The sequence below is a fragment of the Doryrhamphus excisus genome, unplaced genomic scaffold (genome assembly GCF_037039965.1).
Source record: "Doryrhamphus excisus strain RoL-2023G ecotype Guam unplaced genomic scaffold, RoL_Dexc_Guam_v1.1 HiC_scaffold_24, whole genome shotgun sequence".
Lineage (NCBI taxonomy): Eukaryota > Metazoa > Chordata > Actinopteri > Syngnathiformes > Syngnathidae > Doryrhamphus > Doryrhamphus excisus.
Genome location: NW_027621862.1, coordinates 3,332,907 through 3,355,138, shown reverse-complemented (window position 1 = coordinate 3,355,138; position 22,232 = coordinate 3,332,907). Strand labels below are relative to the sequence as shown.

General features: G+C 43.0%; 1 protein-coding gene across 1 annotated transcript in view; it reads left to right on the top strand.

The window, feature by feature from the left end:
* Positions 1-22,232, top strand: part of LOC131109833 (protocadherin-15-like) — a 184,547-nt gene that overhangs the window by 117,953 nt on the left and 44,362 nt on the right. Inside the window, exons 22-27 of the mRNA XM_078788842.1 lie at positions 2,541-2,660; positions 2,739-2,924; positions 5,426-5,656; positions 5,745-5,861; positions 8,980-9,120; positions 9,774-9,886. Coding sequence (XP_078644968.1) covers positions 2,541-2,660; positions 2,739-2,924; positions 5,426-5,656; positions 5,745-5,861; positions 8,980-9,120; positions 9,774-9,886 — 908 coding nt within the window. The remainder of the gene's footprint in view (positions 1-2,540; positions 2,661-2,738; positions 2,925-5,425; positions 5,657-5,744; positions 5,862-8,979; positions 9,121-9,773; positions 9,887-22,232) is intronic.

The following is a 22,232-nucleotide window of genomic DNA, read 5'->3' as shown; positions in this document are numbered from 1 at the left end:
CGCGAGGGGTGCTGGAGCCTATCCCAGCTGTCTTCGAGCGAGAAGCGGGGTACACTCTGGACTGGTGGCCAGCCAATCACAGCGCACATATAGACAAACAACCATTCACACTCACATTCATACCTAAGGTATTGCCAATTAACTATGGAGTTAATTGGAGTTAATTAACCTATGGAGTCACCAATTAACCTAGCACGTTTTTCAAATGAAAACCCACGCATGCACGGGGAGAACATGCAAACTCCACACAGAGATGCCCCAGGGTGGAATTGAACCCAGGGGTTCCTAGCTGTGAGGCCTTTGCGCTAACCACTAGACTACCGTGCAACTGTATTTTATTCATTCATTTTCATTTTCCCACATTCCAAAAACATGCTAGGTTAATTAGCGACTTCAGGTATGAATGTGAGTGTGAATGGTTGTTTGTCTATATGTGCCCTGTGATTGGCTGGCTGACCACCAGTCCAAGATATAAGATATACTCTTGCCATAAGACAGCTGGGATAGGCTCCAGCACCCTCGCGACCCTCATAAAGGAAAAGCGGTAGAAAATGAATGAATGAATATTGACCATTAAGTCATGAAAATATGACATCATGTATTAATTGTCATTTCATTGACTTTCATCGCTAATAATAAAGAAACAATTTGTTAAATTGAACCTTGACTCATTAAAATGTGAAGTGATTCATGGAATGCCCATGTACTCATTCATTTAAATGTGTAAAAAAAAAAAAAAAATTCAGTTATGCATGAATATATAAAAAAATATGAAGGCACACAAACCGAATAATTAAAATTTGATGATGCCACAAGGTGAACCCTCGCATGGAACCAAAGCAACCGTGGCTGCAGGAGAGTTCGGTGCTTTTTCCTTTCCTTCCACGTGTGACAATTGAATCCCCGTCTCATTAACGTTGTACGTTTTGATTTTTGAACAATGGCCCAGCGGTAATAAAACGTTTTTGATTCCTACGAAATCATCATTAGAACAAGAGAAAGAAAACCATTTTTTTCTGTAACAAGAGACGATTAGAAACGGGTGTCATTTTATTCCCTTCAATCCTGTCCTTTTTGTTACTGATTGAAGTAGCATCACATATTACAACATCTAATAGGATTCTACAAATATGGAAGAATATTAAAAGTGGGATTTAACTTTGACTTTGCAGTGTTTGAACCTTTTTTGCTTGGATTCATATTAAAAAAAAAAAAAATCATTAGTGTGGCACGGTGGATGAGTGGTTAGCGCACAGACCTCACAGCTAGAATACCAGGGTTCAATTCCACCCTGTGTGGAGTTTGCACGTTTATCCCTGTGCATGCGTGGGTTTTCTCCGGGTACTCCGGTTTCCTCCCACATTCCAAAAACATGCTAGGTTAATTGGCGACTCCAAATTGTCCATAGGTATGAATGTGAGTGTGAATGGTTGTTTGTCTATATGTGCCCTGTGATTGGCTGGCTGGCCACCAGTCCAGGGTGTACCCCGCCTCTTGCCCGAAGACAGCTGGGATAGGCTCCAGCATGCACCACGACCCTTCGTGAGGATAAGCGGTACAAAATGTATGAATGTTTGATCTGGGGCTGCACGGTGTACAAGTGGGTAGCACACGGCCACGCAGCTAGGAGATCCGAGTTTGATTCCGCATCTCTGTGGAGTTTGCATGTTCTCCCCAGTTATCTCCGGGTACTCCGGTTTCCTCATCCCACATTCCAAAAACATGCTAGGTTAATTAGCGACTCCAAATTGTCCATAGGTATGAATGTGAGTGTGAATGGTTGTTTGTCTATATGTGCCCTGTGATTGGCTGGCTGGCTGGCTAGCGGTAGAAATTTATTTCATTATATTGTAGAAGTTTAACCCAATAAATAAATTAAAAATGTAATTAAAATTAGATTTAATATAATTTAATGGTACAAACACAAACATACATTTTAGGAAATATGTAAAAAAATAAATAAATACAAATGAAAATATGTAAATATTGTATGAAAATAATTGAATTTAGTAGTGAAAAAAACCCAAGTACATATGTCAAAAACAGACATATTACGAATTTTCTACCGCTTATTCTCACGAGGGTCGCGGGGGTGCTGGAGCCTATCCCAGCTGTCTTCTGGCAAGAGGCAGGGTACACCCTGGACTGGTGGCCAGCCAATCACAGGGCACATATAGACAAACAACAATTCACACTCACATTCATACCTATGGTATCGCCAATTAACTATGGAGTTAATTTGAGTTAATTAACCTATGGAGTCACCAATTAACCTAGCATGTTTTTGGAATGTGGGAATAAAACCGGAGTACCCGGAGAAAACCCACGCATGCACGGGGAGAATATGCAAACTCCACAAAGAGATGCCCGAGGGTGGAATCGAACCTGGGTCTACCTTCTGTGAGGTCTGTGCGCTAACCACTTTCCGCCGTGCAGCCCCATATTACGAATCATAGAATAAATACACACTTGACGCCATTTTTGCTCCCTCATATGGCGGCGTTTGGCGTTCACCTTCATTTATCCCTGATGTGTTCCAGGCCACCGATCCCGATCTTGGCGCCAGCGGTCAGGTTCATTATCGACTAGTCAACCATCAGCGCCTTTTCTCCATCAACGCCACCGGAGCCATCAGAACCACGGTCCCACTGGACAGAGAGGTACATTCCCAGATACTCAGTACTTTCCAACACAGTCATACTTACAAGTTGTATTTTTTTTTTCACTCCACACCAAAGATGAAGGGTCACTACTTTCTGATCGTGGAGGCCTGGGACGGCGCCGTGGACCCTCGGCGGTCCAGATTGACTCTATCGGTGACGGTCCTGGATGTGGATGACAACAGCCCTGTGTTTAGCCAGCAAACGTACAACATCAACCTAGCAGAGAACAGCCCCAAAGATATAGTACTTCTACAGCTCAAGGTCATTTAACTCTTAAATACTACTGTCTTGTTATTATTACTATGAACACAACATTTTGTTTGTATCAGTATTACATCAACACAATGGGAATCCCAGCTGTCTTCGGACGAGAGGCGGGGTACACCCTGGACTGGTGGCCAGCCAGCCAATCACAGGGCACATATAGTCAAACAACCATTCACACTCACATTCATACCTATGGACAATTTGGAGTCGCTAATTAACCTAGCATGTTTTTGGAATGTGGTTGGAAACCGGAGTACCCGGAGAAAATTGGGGAGAACATGCAAACTCCACATAGAGATGGCCGAGGGTGGAATCGAACTCCGGTTTCCTAGCTGTGAGGCATGCGCGCAAACCGCTCAACCGGAAATTCATTCATTCATTCATTTTCTACCGCTTATCCTCACGTATACCCTGGACTGGTGGCCAGCCAGCCAATCACAGGGCACATATAGACAAACAACCATTCACACTCACATTCATACCTATGGACAATTTGGAGTCGCTAATTAACCTAGCATGTTTTTGGAATGTGGGGAAAAAAAAAACGGAGTACCCGGAGAAAACCCACTCATGCACGGGGAGAACATGCCGAGGGTCGAGGGTGGAATCGAACTAAGGTCTACTAGCTGTTGGGCCTGTGCGCTAACCACACTACCACAGTGCAACCAAGAAGCCATGTAAATGTTACATTAATTCATTCCTTCATTTTCTACGGCTTATCCTCACGATGGTCGGGGGGGGTGCTGGAGCCTATCCCAGCTGTCTTCAGGCGAGAGGCGGGGTACACCCTGGACTGGTGGCCAGCCAGCCAATCACAGGGCACATACAGACAAACAACCATTCACACTCACATCCATTTTTTTTGTTTTTTCGAACACCTCAAACATCCGAACAATTGTTTACTTTTATGAAACAACAAAAACAACACAGAAAAAAAATATTTTGCTAACCAAATAACAAAATATTTTTACAGATTTAGAACATAACACAAAATAACCATCGATTTCCAGGCGTGTGTAAACTATAAATGTGTGTATTCGTGTTTATATGTCAGGAAAACTCAGTGTCGATATAAGCTGCTTGTATTTTTGTCTCTGCTGGATTCGTCACCGTTTCTGTCGGCGCTCAATTCTGCAACTTCTCAAGCTGTCGGAGCCCATCGGCGGAAAATAGAACCGTTGCCCCCTGCTGGGGCAGAAATACATTGCTTACAAATCTCAAATTCACACGCAAGAGACGCATAAGACTTTGATCTGTAGCTCCGGCGAATGCATTAATACACGTATTGTACGCAAACCAAGAAATACGCTAACCAAGGTTTTACGGTGACTGATTTTTTCACTGTTCTACCTTTGATGGGCCGTGTAAATTTGAGACGTATCACAGGGCACATATAGACAAACAACCATTCACACTCACATTCATACCTATGGTATCGCCAATTAACTATGGAGTTAATTGGAGTTAATTAACCTCTGGAGTCGCCAATTAACCTAGCATGTTTTTCGAATGTGGGACGAAACCTGAGTTCCCGGAGAAAGAAACCCACGCATACACGGGGAGGACATGCAAACTCCACACAGAGATGCCCCATGGTGGAATTGAACCCGGGATTCCCAGCTGTGAGACCTGTGCAGTAACCACTCGTCCACCGTGCAGCCGTATTATATTCATTCATTCATTTTCTACCGCTTATCCTCACGAGAGGAAACCAGAGTACCCGGAGATAACTGGGGAGAACATGCAAACTCCACAGAGATGCGGAATCAAACTCGGGTCTCCTAGCTGCGTGGCCGTGTGCTACCCACTCGTACACCGTGCAGCCCCAGATCAAACATTCATACATTTTGTACCGCTTATCCTCACGAAGGGTCGTGGTGCATCCCAGAGGCGGGGTACACCCTGGACTGGTGGCCAGCCAATCACAGGGCACATATAGACAAACAACCATTCACACTCACATTCATACCTAATTAACTATGGAGTTAATTGGAGTTAATTACCCTATTGAGTCACCAATTTACCGAGCATGTTTTTGGAATGTGGGAGGAAACCGGAGTACCCGGAGAAAACCCACGCATGCACGGGGAGAACATGCAAACTCCACACAGAGATGGCCGAGGTTGGAATTGAACACAGGTCTCCTAGCCGTGAGGCCTGTGCGCTAACCACACGACCACCGTGCAGCTGTATTATATTCATTAACCTACACACTCACATTCGTACCTACGGTATTGCCAATTAACTATGGAGTTAATTGGAGTTAATTAACCTATTGAGTCACCAATTAATCTAGCATGTTTTTGGAATGTGGGAGGAAACCGGAGTACCCGGAGAAAAAAAAAACACGCATGCACGGGGAGAACATGCAAACTCCACACAGAGATGGCCGAGGGTGGAATTGAACTCGGGTCTCCTAGCTGCGAGGCCTGCGTGCTAACCACTCGTCCACCATGCAGCCCTATCCTGTCATGGATTTTGTTATTTCTTTTTAGGCCGTCGATGCTGATCTTGGCTCCAACCTCACCTACCGCATCAGGACCGACAGTAAGGAGCTCCTTCGACTTTTCAGCATCGACCCAATCACGGGAGAGTTGTCTGTGCGGAAAGTTCTAGACTTCGAATCCTTGACCGCTTCCAATTCCACGTACGTGTTCACGGTGGAGGCCCTGGACGCCGACGGCATCATGCCTCCAGGCCTGGCATCTGTTACCGTCACCGTCACTGTGAGTTTTTTTTTTTTTTTTTCCACTCATCTTGCATGAATAAAAGTTCCACGGTTGACAGGCGCACATTTTGTTCATTACTCTGCAGGACGTCAATGACTTTGCTCCGGTCTTCAGCCAGCCGGTCTACCGCGGCGTGGTCGCTCCAAACGCCATCAAGGGGACTGTTGTAACCACGGTGACAGCCAACGACTCCGACCCAGCGGTGAGCCTCCTGCTATTCAATCAAATCGCCTGTTCTCCAGCGCATAATGCATGGAATGATGGAAGATAATGATGTTTGTCATCCCTCCCGTGTGCGATTCCGCTTTTTCTTGTTTGTTGGCTTTTTTGGGAGGAGGGTGGGGGGGCTAGGGTAACATTTTCTGGTACATCAGCTGGGCTTTTAGCACCAATGCTTCTTGTTGGCGAGGTTAAATCACACTAGATGCTTCCATTATGGGCCATGCGATACTTAGGCGGTGGTAAAAAAAAAAAAAAAAAAAAAAAAATCACACTTGGCTCAAAGGCACTACAAAGCATCTGCTGTGATTTAAATGTCACAAAGAAAGGCAGCAGCTCACTCAATGAGAGTTCTTTTCACACAAAAAAAGACTCAGGAAATGAAATATCCTTGATAATGAATATACATTAAAATGAATATTAAAAGCAAAGGACAGAAATACAGAACACCCTCCAGTCCATGTAGACCAGGGGTCTCAAACATGTGGCCCGCAGGACACTAGTTTGAGGCCCCCGCTTTGATATGAAAGTTTGGTATCATGTACCCAGAAAAAATTATTACGTTTGATTAATGTTCATGTTAAAGGTTAAATAACTGTTAATAGTTATCCTCCCTATCCGTGTGGAAGTGGTATGTTTTTGGCTATTTAAGTTTAAAGGAAATAACTTGAAGGCTGTCTTCGTCCGACGAGAGGCGGGGTACACCCTGGACTGGTGGCCAGCCAGCCAATCACAGGGCACATATAGACAAACAACCATTCACACTCACATTCATACCTATGGACAATTTGGAGTCGCTAATTAACCTAGCATGTTTTTGGAATGTGGGAGTAAATCGGAGTACCCGGAGAAAACCCACGCATGCACGGGGAGAACATGCAAACTCCACACAGAGATGGCCGAAGGTGGAATTGAACCCTGGTCTCCTAGCTGTGAGGTCTGCGCGCTAACCATGCCGCCCCCCCGTGCAAATACAAATATACATAATTACATCCTGTCATTTACTGGATCTTCTTTCTCATAAAATACAGCAAAAATCGTCATATTTCACACATCGCGAATGGTGATTAATCATGATTATTCAACCCTTGACCACTGCGATTAATTGGATTAAATTCCAAATTCAAATGACTGTTGAATCATTTGACAGCCCGACTTAAACCCGGCTGCACGGTGCCATGGTTTCATCACGTGCCTTTGAACAGGAAGACGCAAAATTGCGTATTAAAGCATCGGGATCAAACAGCGACGTCTCCCTAAAGCCATCGGCTTTTTAACATCCATCTTTGTGAACTGCCGCTGATTTTACAGCCACGCGACAAAGTGAGCAAGCACTTGAGGTGTCTGTCATAAGCCCTGATGAAAGTGCGCTGAGTCAGCAGAAGTTGAGAAGTAAATTTGAAGGCTGCAGGGTATAAATGACATAAACACCTACGTATACGAGTATATGTATCCGGGGGGGGGGCTGTCATCGTGCTATTCACTTCCTTGTCGGCGCACGGGGGGGGGGGGGGGCACAGCTTTATTGCATCTTGCTGACAGAATATTGTTCCTTTCTGACCTCCGAGGGAACAGATTGATGCTAAAGCTGCAGCGTGAATCAATGTAGCCGATGGAGGCTGACAGGAGGCGCGTCGCTTTAAGAGAGGATTGCCACCTTAAATCGGCTTAAGAGCCAACGACTTTCGTGTAAAGATTGAACATATGATAAATAACAAAAGGAGTACACGGAATGCAAAAGTTTGTACTTTATTTATGTAACCTATCAACTGTACAACTTTTGCATAAAAAGATGCTTTATTGAAAAACTTGTGAACTTTTTCCTTTATCTGTTTGGGTTCAAAATAACTTGAAATTTTATTCAATGGGCTGCACAGTGGTTGAGTGGTTAGAGAGTTCGATTCCACCCTCAGCCATCTCTGTGTGGGTTTTCTCCGGGTACTCCGGTTTCCTCCCACATTCCAAAAACATGCTAGGTTAATTAGCGACTCCAAATTGTCCATAGGTATGAATGTGAGTGTGAATGGTTGTTTGTCTATATGTGCCCTGTGATTGGCTGGCTGGCCACCAGTCCAGGGTGTACCCCGCCTCTCGTCCCGATGACAGCTGGGATAGGCTCCAGCACCCCTTGCGACCCTAGTGAGTATAAGCGATAGAAAATTAATGAATGAATGTTCAAGTTTAGCACGGCGGAAAAAGTGGTTCTCGCGCAGGCCTCACAGCTAGGAGCCCCGGGTTCAATTCCACCCTCGGCCATCTCTGTGTGGAGTTTGCATGTTCTCCCCGTGCATGCGTGGGTTTTCTCCTGGGTACTCCGGTTTCCTCCCACATTTCAAAAACATGCTAGGTTAATTGGCGACTCCATAGGTTAATTAACTCCAATTAACTCCATAGTTAATTGCCGATACCATAGGTATGAATGTGAGTGTGAATGGTTGTTTGTCTATATGTGCCCTGTGATTGGCTGGCTGGCCACCAGTCCATGGTGTACCCCGCCTCTCGCCCAAAGACAGCTGGGATAGGCTCCAGCACCCGTGCACGAGTGGATAGCCATGCAGCTAAGAGACCCGAGTTTGATTCCGTATCTCTGTGGAGTTTGCATGTTTTTCCCAGTTTTCTCCGGGTACTCCGGTTTCCTCCCACATTCCAAAAACATGCTAGGTTAATTAGCGACTCCAAATTGTCCATAGGTATGAATGTGAGTGTGAATGGTTGTTTGTCTAAGACACCTTGTGGGGGTAAATGTATTTTTTTTGTGTTTTCCATGAATATCCATTGATTAATATACAATTAGCGCATGACCATAAATTAGCCGTTTCAATGCATAAGACAAAAGTAGCATATGATACACCATGAATTACAGTAATAATTATAACAATCACTAATTATAACAGGAGGGTTTAGAAAGGAGGAAACGAGCTGTGTGTCAAAAATATACATTTTCATATCCGTATCAATTACTTGCAGATTTTTGCCATTCCTGCAACAAAAAGCAGGGATCTCCTGTATGTCATTACTCCATTGTGTTTTGAATTTTAGGTTCCTCCGCAGACATCTGGCACCGAGACTACCCTGCTTTCTTTGCTGTGCTGTCTCCACAGGGAACCCCGGCTGGTCTCGTGCGCTACAAAGTGGACCAGGATGCGTATTCGTACTCCGCTAGTATATTTGAAGTACACGAAGTGACTGGAAACGTTGTGACCAGAGTGAATCTCAACGAGGAGCCCAACCTCAAGTTCAGGGTAAATATTCCGTGTTTTTTATGTGCAATGCTATTTTTCACATTTATCTTTGTTCGGAATCTATCCGAAACCCACTTCACTATTGCAGTTATCTTATCATATTCCTTTTTTTCCCCGAGTGTTTTTCCCACAGTGGGGCTTAGGGGCTATGGTAATTACATCTCTACACTGGGTTTTAATTAACACAATAAGGATTCAAAATTCTCTGAAGGCGTCTAATTTTATCTCAGTGGCTCACAGCTGCTCGTACAAAACTAAGCAGCTTCTTAAATGTGTGGTTAGAATGGCTGTAACACCACCGGAGGTTTTCTTACACGGAGTCACGTTATAGCAAAGGTGTGTTTGCAAGTTTGGTTCAAAGTATAAAAAAATAAATATAGCGTATATCGTTAGTATTACAGTACTAGAAGCTATTGATCATTTTCCAAAAGGGAGCAAACACAAATCTTTGATGAGGTATTTTGATTTGGTTCTCATTCCCGATTCCCTTTGGGTTTGGTCCCCAGCAATTAATTACCCCCCTAGTTAATTAAGGGAACTAAAGTTAAGCAGGAAATAATAAGCACCCCATTGGGGAAACGCAGTCATTCTGAACTCAGTGTATCAATTGCAAGAAATACTTTCATGGACTGCAATAATCGCTCGTTTTGCAGCTGGTGGTGGTCGCCTACGACGACGGCGAGCCTGTGAAGGAGAACACCACGCTGGTGGAGATCACCGTGCTTCAGCCCTCCGTTATTCCTGTTTTTACTCAGGAAGAATACAGGTAGGCATGCAGCAGCATCCTTATCGAGTAGCACCTGTGATGACAACAACAGTGTTTGCTAACGTGCTAACAAAGTATCGACGAGCAGGAGTGATGGCAGTAAAAAAAAGACATGCAGAAGTTTGCTGTGGTAGCGCAGAAAAGAGGAAGTTTAAAGGGGACCTATTTTTCGGTCCTTTGTATTGACTTGTGTCAGACTCCTGTAGAGCAGCTACACACAAGAACATTATTCCGGCTGTATTTTCCTTGGATTTTCAAAATGGTCAGTTTTAATTTATTCCACCCACGCTCCGCCTTCGGACACACCCACTTTGCTGTGATTGGTGTTTGACGAGGAAGTCCGCCTCACTTAGGAAAAACTCTCTGAAACCTAGCGTTCAGACCCATTCCAAAACAATTTCAGGACTCACTTCAGGGTTATTGATCCAGGGTTATTGATCTGGGGCCGCATGGTGGACGAGTGGATAGCATGCAGCCATGCAGCTAGGAGACCGAGTTTGATTCCGCATCTCTGTGGAGTTGCATGCTCTCCCCAGTTTTCTCCGGGTACTCCGGTTTCCTCCCACATTCCAAAAACATGCTAGGCTAATTAGCGACTCCAAATTGTCCATAGGTATGAATGTGAGTGTGAATGGTTGTTTGTCTATATGTGCCCTGTGATTGGCTGGCTGGCGACCAGTCCAGGGTGTACCCCGCCTCTCGCCCAAAGACAGCTGGGATAGGCTCCAGCACCCCCCACGACCCTTGTGAGGATAAGCGGTAGAAAATGAATAAATGAATAGTTTGATCTGGGGCCGCATGGTGGACGAGTGGATAGCATGCAGCCATGCAGCTAGGAGACCCGAGTTTGATTCCGCATCTCTGTGGAGTTGCATGCTCTCCCCAGTTTTCTCCGGGTACTCCGGTTTCCTCCCACATTCCAAAAACATGCTAGGCTAATTAGCGACTCCAAATTGTCCATAGGTATGAATGTGAGTGTGAATGGTTGTTTGTCTATATGTGCCCTGTGATTGGCTGTCTGGCGACCAGTCCAGGGTGTACCCTGCCTTTTGCCCGAAGACAGCTGGGATAGGCTCCAGCAACCTCTGCGACCCTCATGAGAATAATTGGTAGAAAATGAATGAATGAATGAATCGAGCTGTGGACTCCTATAGAGCAGCTACACACAATAACCCGCACAGAAAACTTTCTTGAGCTTCCAGAATCTGCACCTATTCCAGCTGTATCGGCTCATCCTTACTTAGTATGATACCTCCAGTAGTTAGATAATGAGTGAAAAATCTAAGCCACAACTCAACTGGAGTGCCAGAAAGCAAACAACAATCTTGACACTTCATCTTCCAATGACTGCCTCTTATTTCCTACGGTTCACTCGCATTGATCCCCACCCTTCACTATGTATGCCCATCTGCTGCATTGATCGACACGCCTTGTCATATATGTACATCCTGTCACAGTATCAGTCCAGCCCACATGAACGTATTTGGCATGTATTTGACCCTTAAATAACTCATGAAATGACTTCAAGGTTGGCAGGTCTGCAATATCCTTTTAGATCAGGGGTCTCAAACTCAATTTACTTGGGGGCCACTGGAGCTAGCGTCTGGTTGAGACTGGGCTGCATCAGGTTTTCCAAAAAAAAACATTTATTAAAAACAAAAAAATTTAAAAAACTTTGCTTTGGTTCCAATTTTCTACAAGAAAAGCTCTGATAAAACATTCCACTGTTCTCAAATATCTTAATTTTTATTTTTCTACACAAAATAAAATGAAAAATAAATCTTGAATAAAGAAAATCAATAAATCAGTAATAAATAAATATAATAATAATAATAATAAAACAGCAAATAATAAAAACTTAAGAAACCACATATAGTTGGTGGGTAGACAAATGATTTTTTTCAGATTAAAATGAACAAAGCATTATTAGAGCCCTGTAGACATGACAAAACACGACTATAGTCACATTTATACTCTTTTTATTTACAACATATTGCGCAACTGCAGGGTCTTGAGACACATGCTAACTCGCAAACTAGAGAGCTAGCGACCTAAACGGTAGCCTTCAAGTTATTTCCTTTCAACTTAAATAGCCAAAAAATTACCACTTCCACACGGATAGGGAGGATAACTATTAACAGTTATTTAACCTTTAACATGAACATTAATCAAACGTAATCATTTTTTCTGGGTACATGATACCATACAGCATCCATATCAAACTTGCCGCACTTTCATATCAAGGCGGGGGCCTCAAACTAGTGTCCTGCGGGCCACATTTGGCCCGCGGGCCGCATGTTTGAGACCCCTGTTTTAGATGTTTATGAGTTTATCATGTGCCTACGCCTTCCAGTGACAGCTCCATAGATGTTGTTGAAGTAATTGACATGTCTTTGTCAGTGTGGATGATGTTAAAGACATTTGACCTGTCAAAGTGCGTCTCTCACTTCTCTATTTTTAGGGGGGAAAAAAATGCTCAGAGGCGATTTGAGAGAGAGAGAAAGAGACGAGGTGGAGCGATATCATCCTAGTCATATCATGCAGCTGTCATGAATATGTAACGTATCTGGAAGCATTTTTGTTAGGTTGCATCTTTTTTTCAACCTATTTTTCAATCATTACAGATTGTTGTTTATCTGCACTAATACCATGTTTGAATGAATTATCTCGGTTTTATTGCACAGTAGGAGGCTTACCAGTAAAGGCTTTACTTATGCAGCCTGATGAATTTGGATGTTTTCAATCAGGCAGCCATGGGCGATGCTAATATTGATTCCTATTGTGTGAAAAGGAGACTTTCACCTATTCATTCTTCTTATGCGAAGAATGGTAGATTGATGGATGTGTTAACGTGTGTTATTGATTTGGTCAGGGATGCATGAATGGAAAAAAAGATGGATGGATTCATGACCTATGTATGATCTATGTATGATTTATACACCAAAACCAACAGGCGATAAAACCACTTCTTCCTAAGCGTACACAACTTTTCTACAGGTATACTTCCAATATTGTAATTATTGCCGGTCATTTTTACACCATATAATATAATATGGCTACACGGTGGAAAAGTGGTTAGTACGCAGGCCTCACAGCTCGAAAACACGGGTTCAATTCCACCCCGGCCATCTCTGTGTGGTGTTTTCATGTTCTCCCCGTGCATGCGTGGGTTTTCTCCGGGTACTCCGGTTTCCTCCCACATTCCAAAAACATACTAGGTTAATTGGTGACTCCATCGGTTAATTAACTCCAGTTAACTCCATAGTTAATTGGCGATGCCATAGGTATGAATGTGAGTGTGAATGGTTGTTTGTCTATATGTGCCCTGTGATTGGCTGGCTGGCCACCAGTCCAGGGTGTACCGCGCCTCTCGCCCGAAGACAGCTGGGATAGGCTCCAGCACCCCCCACGACCCTCGTGAGGATAAGCGGTAGAAAATGAATGAATGGTGTGATCTGGGGCCGCATGGTGGACGAGTGGCTAGCGTGCAGCCATGCAGCTAGGAGACCCGAGTTTGATTCCGCATCTCTGTGGAGTTTGCATGTTCTCCCCAGTTTTCTCCGGGTACTCCGGTTTCCTCCCACATTCCAAAAACATGCTAGGTTAATTAGCGACTCCAAATTGTCCATAGGTATGAATGTGAGTGTGAATGGTTGTTTGTCTATATGTGCCCTGTGATTGGCTAGCTGGCCACCAGTCCAGGGTGTACCCCGCCTCTCGCCCGAAGACAGCTGGGATAGGCTCCAGCATCCCCCAAGGCGACCCTTGTGAGGATAAGCGGTAGAAAATGGATGAATATAATACGGCTGCACGGTAGTCAAGTGGTTAGCGCGCAGGCCTCACAGCTATGAAATCCGGGTTCATGTTTTCATGTTCTCCCCGTGCATGCGTGGGTTTCCTCCAGGTACTCCAGTTTCCTCCCACATTCCAAAAACATGCTAGGTTAATTAGCGACTCCAAATTGTCCATAGGTATGAATGTGAGTGTGAATGGTTGTTTGTCTATATGTGCCCTGTGATTGGCTGGCTGGCCACCAGTCCAGGATGTACCCCGCCTCTCTCCCGAAGACAGCTGGGATAGGCTCCAGCACCCCCGGCGACCTTCGTGAGGAAAATGAGTGTGTGTCAGCAGTATGTGTATTTTTAGAAAATGCAGGTTTCCTTCCTGTGCTGTCACTATACACCCCCCCCCCCACACACACACACACCCCTTCCAGCCTTTTACTGTCCTAATGCCTCTAATTACAACACCACATCACCTCTGAGCATCAAAGAAGTGTGAGTCACGGAGCGCTGGTGTGATCACACGTGGCAATATGTTGCTTTGCCTTGCATCATTAACACGCTTATTCACGCCAAGAGAGTTTACTGATTGGTGAGCACACAGATTGTGTTCAGGAATCTCCCTGGAAAGAAATTTCCCGGGATTTTCTTTATCAGCCAGATGTGCAATAAGGAATCCTGAGCTGTCGTTTGTAAATTGAGCGATGCGTCTTATTAGTTCGAGCGAATTGATCCGGCGTTAATTCATTGCAACTCCACAGGCGCGCTCTTTAATCTCGCTTTGTGGAGATGATTAAATATTTCGCTTTCCAGCATACGCGCGTACAAACACACCAGGCTAGTAAGGTAACCCCCTTCTATCTGAGTAAGCTAATTAAGCAAAAGTGTAACGTTTGATCCCCAAAAAATCCCAACTTGCAGCATGCCTTGTAAATCCGGAGTAAATGCAGCCCAGCCTATCCCATACTCTACTCTCACTTTATCTCCGAGGACTCTAACATGTAATGTCCTTCTGGTGTACTCATTCTTGATCCTATCCATCCTGGTCACTCCCAATATTTCTCCTCTGGACATCTCAGTCGGGACTCTCTGACTTTATCTCCAAGACCTCTAACATGTAATGTCCATTTGGTGTACTCATTTCTGATCCTATCCATCCTGGTCACTCCCAATATTTCTCCTCTGGACATCTCAGTCTGGCCTCTCTGACTTTGTCTCCAAGGCCTCTAACATGTAATGTCCCTTTGGTGTACTCGTTCCTGATCCTATCCATCATGGTCACTCCCAATATCTCTCCTCTGGAAACCTCAGTCTGGCCTCTCTGACCTTATCTCCAAGGCCTCTAACATGTAATGTCCCTTTTGTGTCGTCGTTCCTGATCCTATCCATCCTGGTCACTCCCAATATCTCTCCTCTGGAAACCTCAGTCTGGCCTCCCTGACTTTATCTCCAACGACTCTAATTGTAATGTTCTTCTGATGTACTCGTTTCTGATCTTATCCATCCTGGTCACTCCCAATATCTCTCCTCTGGACATCTCAGTCTGGCCTCTCTGACTTTATCTCCAAGGTCTCTAACATGTAATGTCTCTTTTGTGTACTCGTTCCTGATCCTATCCATCCTGGTCACTCCCAATATCTCTCCTCTGGAAACCTCAGTCTGGCCTCCCTGACTTTATCTCCAACGACTCTAATTGTAATGTTCTTCTGATGTACTCGTTTCTGATCCTATCCATCCTGGTCACTCCCAATATCTCTCCTCTGGACATCTCAGTTTGGCCTCTCTGACTTTATCTCCAAAAGGGCCTCTAGCATGTAATGTCCTTCTGGTGTACTCCTTCCTGATCCTATCCATCCTGGTCACACCCAATATCTTTCCTCTGGACATCTCAGTCTGGCCTCTCTCACTCGAACATCCTTGTTCTCTGTATGTAAAACTGTGTTGTATTAATATTTTGGGTGTCTGCAACATTAATTGTATTTACATCGGTAATAAGAAGTACAATTACGTTTTTTTTTACCTTTTGGAAGAGGTTCTGTATGTGTATCTTAAAGTTCTAGTACTTTAAAAGGGCATTAGCGGAGACACGACAAGACTCTAGCGCTGAAGAGAGAATGTGATCGAGACGGCGCAATCAGGCTACAATAGCGGGGAGCTGGATTACAGAAAAATAGGGACACCGAGAGAGACACTTCTCACTGATTGACAGCCAACCGCTGGAATGCCACCGCGGGAACGCACAAACACACAGAGACGTGCCGATGGGACATTTAAAGTGGCAGATGAGCTGACGATCTGTCAAGACTGAAGAGCACGCAAGAGCGAGGCAAAGTCTTAATGGACGGACAAGAAGCAGTCAGTGTGATGGGCAGGCAGATTGACGCTAAATGGCACCTGAGAGCAAGATTGCGTTCTTTTAAAAGTACAATTGTTGGGTTTGAATCCTGATTTTAGAATCATATCCGATGGGGGACAAAAATCCCATTTTCAAACCATATATTACGTCTTTTTTTTTTTTGCTCAAAGGCCACAAAGGTAACGCGATCAAAGTCTCGAAAAGGACACAGTTATTGAAACTCTGCTGTTTCGCTGGAGGCCATCACAGCCAAAAATCTTCAAGATTTGTCTGGTTGCCTGCTGGCCTCATCAACAAGGTCCAGGACCCCCGCTGTCCCCTCCTGCCATTGATGCTACATGTTCTGACTCTTTATTAGTCTTTGAACACAGCCTCATTTTTGTCATATTCTTTAGATTCCCTGCTGTATTTTTTTCAAAGATCCAAGATTACAAATAAGTCCCACAACAATGCACAGGAAGTGACTTTGACGCTGGACTTTAGACACTAAATGGTAATGGTAATGGTAATGGTAATGGTAATGGTAATGGTAATGGTTTAATTTCATTTGAACATGCATCAGATTACAATTGAATGCATCACATAATCAGTTCACAGTTCCACATGTCCAAAAGGAGTAGGAAGAAGCAAAGCTTATTAAATCCTACCCCTCCATCTGGTACTTTTACAATCAGTAACTGTTACATTTGTTCACTTCCTGCTTTCCTAATATAGTTTAAGTTTTTTTTTGTCATGTACCGAAGTATGAGGTGATATGACCATACAATGACATAATGGGTACCATAGTAACTGTCAATATAGTGATATATATATATATGGTACTTTTACAATCAGTAACTAACATTTGTTCACTTCCTGCTTTCCTAATATAATTAAATTATTTTAAAAATTTAATTTAATTTAATTTAAAAAATGTTTAATTTAATTTAATTTAATTTAATTTAATTTAATTTAATTTAATTTAATTTGTTGTCCCGTACCGAAGTACGAGGTGATATGATCATACAATGACATAATGGGTACCATAGTAATTGTCAATATAGTGATATATGTATATATATGGTACTTTTACAATCAGTAACTGTTACATTTGTTCACTTCCTGCTTTCCTAATATAATTAAATTATTTAAAAAATGTAATTGAATTTAATTTAAAACATGTTTAATTTATAAATTTAATTTAATTTAATTTAATTTATTTGACATACATAGACGTCCACCTTACTTTGCATACTGTCCACATAAAAGTCACTTAAAAGGAGGTTCAAATTAAGGATAGATGAGTGTGAATGGTTGTTTGTCTATATGTGCCCTGTGATTGGCTGGCCACCAGTCCAGGGTGTACCCCGCCTCTCGCCTGAAGACAGCTGGGATAGGCTCCAGCACCCCCCCCCTCCGATCCTTGTGAGGATAAATGGTAGAAAATGAATGAATTAATGTAACATTTACAGGGCTTCTTGGTTGCACAGTGGTGGTGTGGTTAGCGCTCAGGCCCAACAGCTAGTACACCCTAGTTCGATTCCACCCTCGGCAATCTCTGTGTGGAGTTTGCATGTTCTCCCCGTGCATGCGTGGGTTTTCTCCGGGTACTCCGGTTTCCTCCCACATTCCAAAAACATGCTAGGTTAATTAGCGACTCCAAATTGTCCATAGGTATGAATGTGAGTGTGAATGGTTGTTTGTCTATATGTGCCCTGTGATTGGCTGGCTGGCCACCAGTCCAGGGTGTACCCTGAGTTGAGGTGCATTCATGTCCATGAGGAAGCCATTTTTTTCCCCTCTATGACTTAATGAAAAACCGCAACTTCAAATACGACTTTCAGAACCTCTTCTCATAAAACTGGAGTAAACAAGAGAAGGACATGTTTTTGGTGTCTGATGCTCATAAACAAGCTCTAGGGACACATTTTTTTGCATAACAGGGCCCTTTAAATAGTAGTCGCAGTTGGCCTAACCTACTGTTCTTTCTTTGAGTTTATGTTGGACGCCAGGGAACTTTGCAATGTGCTTGATTGTGATCTGACCCCGATACGTAATTAGCAGATGAGGCTCAACTGTCAAGTGTCTAATAAAAATGGCCGACAATGGATAATGGCCGCTGCAAAAGATTGATGAAGAGGTGGTGGAGAGAATTTAATCAAAGATATCAACTTGGAGGCTGCACGGCGGTGGCGAGTGGTTAGTGTGCAGGCATCACAGCTAGGAGACCCCGAGTTCAATTCCACCTTCGGCCATCTTTACATGTTTTCTCCGGGTACTCCGGTTTCCTCCCACATTCCAAAAACATGCTAGGTTAATTAGCGACTCCAAATTGTCCATAGGTATGAATGTGAGTGTGAATGGTTGTTTGTCTTGTGATGTACATCACAGGGCAACATGAAAGTCCCATATTAACCCAAATATTTGTCTCTGTGTGAGTGACAGGAAGAAAAGCACAGACAGGTGACGACTTCACCGGTTGATTTGCAACTTAAAATTAGCACTATAACGCTTGCTCTGGGCTGCACGGTGGTCGAGTGGTTAGCACGAAGGCCTCGGCTATCTCTGTGTGGAGTTTGCGTGGGTTTTCTCCGGGTATTCCGGTTTCCTCCCACATTCCAAAAACATGCTAGGTTAATTAGCGACTCCAAATTGTCCATAGGTATGAATGTGAGTGTGAATGGTTGTTTGTCTATACATATGTGCCCTGTGATTGGCTGGCTGGCGACCAGTCCAGGGTGTACCTCGCATCTTGCCCATAGACAGCTGGGATAGGCTCCAGCACCCCCCAAGGTTACCCTTGTGAGGATAACCGGTAGAAAATTAATGAATGAATAAAAACCATAGCTGGAATGAACGTTTAGCGCGTGGGCCACACAGCTCAGAGACCCGAGTTCGATTCCACTCTCGGCCATCTCTGTGTGGACTTTGTTGGTTTTCTCCAGGTACTCCGGTTTCCTCCCACATTCCAAAAACATGCTAGGTTAATTAGCGACTCCAAATTGTCCATAGGTATGAATGTGAGTGTGAATGGTTGTTTGTCTATATGTGCCCTGTGATTGGCTGGCTGGCCACCATTCCAGGGTGTACCCCGCGACCCTCATGAGGATAAGCGGTCGAAAATGTTGTCTATTGTCAGTTGGGTCCAGCGTCTACAAAAACAAATAATAACCAGGATCTGTGATTAGTGCTGTGTGACATAGCATTAGCATTAGCGGCTGTGGCTGTAGGCAACTTCCTGGAGTAGTTTCCGCCGTAATATATTTACCTCTGCATGTGCTTTAAAGTATTTTGTTGTGTACATGTGTTTGCAATGAACACCTTATCACTCTCCCAACTTTGCTTCTTTTGCCGCCGTGTTGTGAAACGAACTCCGGTTGTTGGATTATACCGATTTAGCGGCGTCCTCTCTATTTTCACGCCTGCTCTGTATTTCCTCCGCTCTACCACTCAGGTTTCGGAGCAACTCGTAAGCTGTTTGATTGTCGTTTTTTGGCAATTACCGCAGCGCTGTCAAGGGCAACATGGCAGCGAGAAGGAGGAGGAGGAGGAAGACAAATGTTGAGATGCCGGCTGTGGCTGCTTGACAGAAAAGGAATGAAAGGACTTTTGTGAGAGCTGGCGCAAAACTAGAGAAGAGTGATTGACAGACAAAAATGAAGAGGTTGTCTGTGAGCAAATGTGCCGGAGTGGAGCGAGGTACGATGGCAAGAGGGGAAAGTTCCACAGAGTACAAATAAAGGTATTTTTATCACTCAGACGGGGGATGCGGCAGCTTTGTTTGGACTAGTAATAGCTCAGAACACTCGGATGAATTTGATTAGTAAAGTTTGTACTTCGTTCTTCATTGTTGGAAGCTCGTAAACAAGCTGCTGTGTCTTCATTTCCTGTTCAACTACCTTCATTATTTTATACCTTGAGTATATTAGAACACACTATTAGGTCATTGACGGCTTCCAAACACATGCAGCAGCTTGGGAAAAAGAAAATACAATAAAACTAAAACACCACAAAATCATCTCCAGAAGATCAGTTTTTCAGGGAGTAAGGCTACCCGACCATATTGTGTTTTTTTTTGCATGTATTTTTTAAATATTAATAAAATACATCATAACACAAAGCTTTCTAGAGCTTCCAGAATCTGCACCTATTCTAGCTGTATTTATTTCGGATGTCGTGCTTCCCGTGAAAACGATCTAATTTAGTTTAATTTAGTCCACTAATGTTCCGTGTACAGACACGCCCACTCTGCTGTGGTTGGTCAGACTCCCGAGTGCTTAGGATGACTTTCGATGTTGTTCCGTGACCTGCGAATCCAACTTTATATGAGTTGATAAAAATAAAAATAAAATAACGATAATTTATAGTTTTAAAATGTTCGCTTGGTACCCGATGGGTAGTGGTACCCATTATGTCATTGGATGGTCATATCACCTCGTACTTCGGTACAGGACAAAAAATAAAAAAATAATGCACAAAATTTAATAAAATTTTTAATAAAATTTTTCATTAATTTTTTATTTTAATTTAATTTAATTTTATGTAATTTAATTTAATTGTCACATCACTTCGTGAAGTACGAGGTGCATTACTTTAAAAAAAAGTAAACTATATTATGAAAACAGGAAGTGAACAAATGTAACAGTTACTGATTGTAAAAGTACCACATGGAGGGGTAGGATTTAATAAGCTTTGCTTCTTCCTACTCCTTTTGGACATGTGGAACTGTGAACTAATTATGGGATGCATTCAATTGTAATCTGATGCATGTTCAAATGAAATAAAACCATTACCAAAAGAGCTTACTTCAAGTCGTCTCTCAATGGTAAATAGCTTTAGCATTTTAGCATTTTCTACAGCATTGGTAACATTTAATGTGGTCGTTATGCGTTTTTTGCGGCGCTACCAAAAAACGTATGTAGACACATTGATTGTGGTGGGAAATGGCTATTAGCAACCCCCGCTCCCTGTATGCACACTCTATAATGCTACACAGACAGTATAACAGTTAACTGTTATTTTACACAATAACAAAGCATTAGCAGGTATTTTGAATCAATTTTCTTTCAATTTGAGGTTGACATATTATATTAAATCACATTTCTTTTCGTCTCTCAATGGTAAATAGCTTTAGCATTTTAGCATTTTCTACAGCATTGGTAAAATTGTATGTGGTCATGTCACGTTTTTTTGCGGGACTCCCAAAAAACGTATGGTGACACTGATTGTAGTGGGAAATGGCTGTTAGCAACCCTGCTCCCTGTATGCACACTCTATAATGCTACACATACAGTATAACTATTATTTTACACAATAACAAAGCATTAGCAGGTATTTTGAATCAATTTTCCCTCAATTTGAGGTTGACATATTATATTAAATCACATTTCTTTTCGTCTCTCAATGGTAAATAGCTTTAGCATTTTAGCATTTTCTACAGCATTGGTAACATTTAATGTGGTCGTTACGCGTTTTTTGCGGCGCTACCAAAAAACTTATGTAGACACACTGATTGTGGTGGGAAATGGCTATTAGCAACCCCCGCTCCCTGTATGCACACTCTATACTGCTACACAGACAGTATAACAGTTAACTGTTATTTTACACAATAACAAAGCATTAGCAGGTATTTTTAAAAAATTTCCCTAAATTTGAGGTTGACATATTACAAGAAACCTCACATTAAATCACATTTCCTGTCTCTACAGCAGTCCGTGTTATATGTATGTAATTTGTATGTTATACAAGCTGTCATAAAGAAGCTGTAAGAATTGCTGCTAGATTTTACCTTGCAGTCTTCAGGCTATATAGGCCTCAATCCTGAGCGTAAAGAGCCGCATAAAGAATAACAGGGAAGATGATGGATCATTAAAAAAGGAGACAAGAGAGAAGAGTGGCTTAAAGGCGAAGCACATTAATGAGTGAGACAAAGGAATGGTGGCAGCAATAAGAGAGAGACGGGGTATCTAGTTGGACTAACCTTTACCCACAGTTTGGGTTGTGGAATCAAACCTCTTTAAAGGGGTTGCAACTTGTTCGACTCTGGAGTCGAAATATTCGTAAGCTTTCTTAAGCCTCACACAGATGACCTATTATTTTATTTTATTTTATTTTTTACATTTTACCAAATCCAATTAGGCTTGCCACTCTACTTATAAAGTGTGATATTTTAGAATAAAATTTGACACTGAAGTCATTAGCTAACACCTTGACCCTAATTGGACCAACC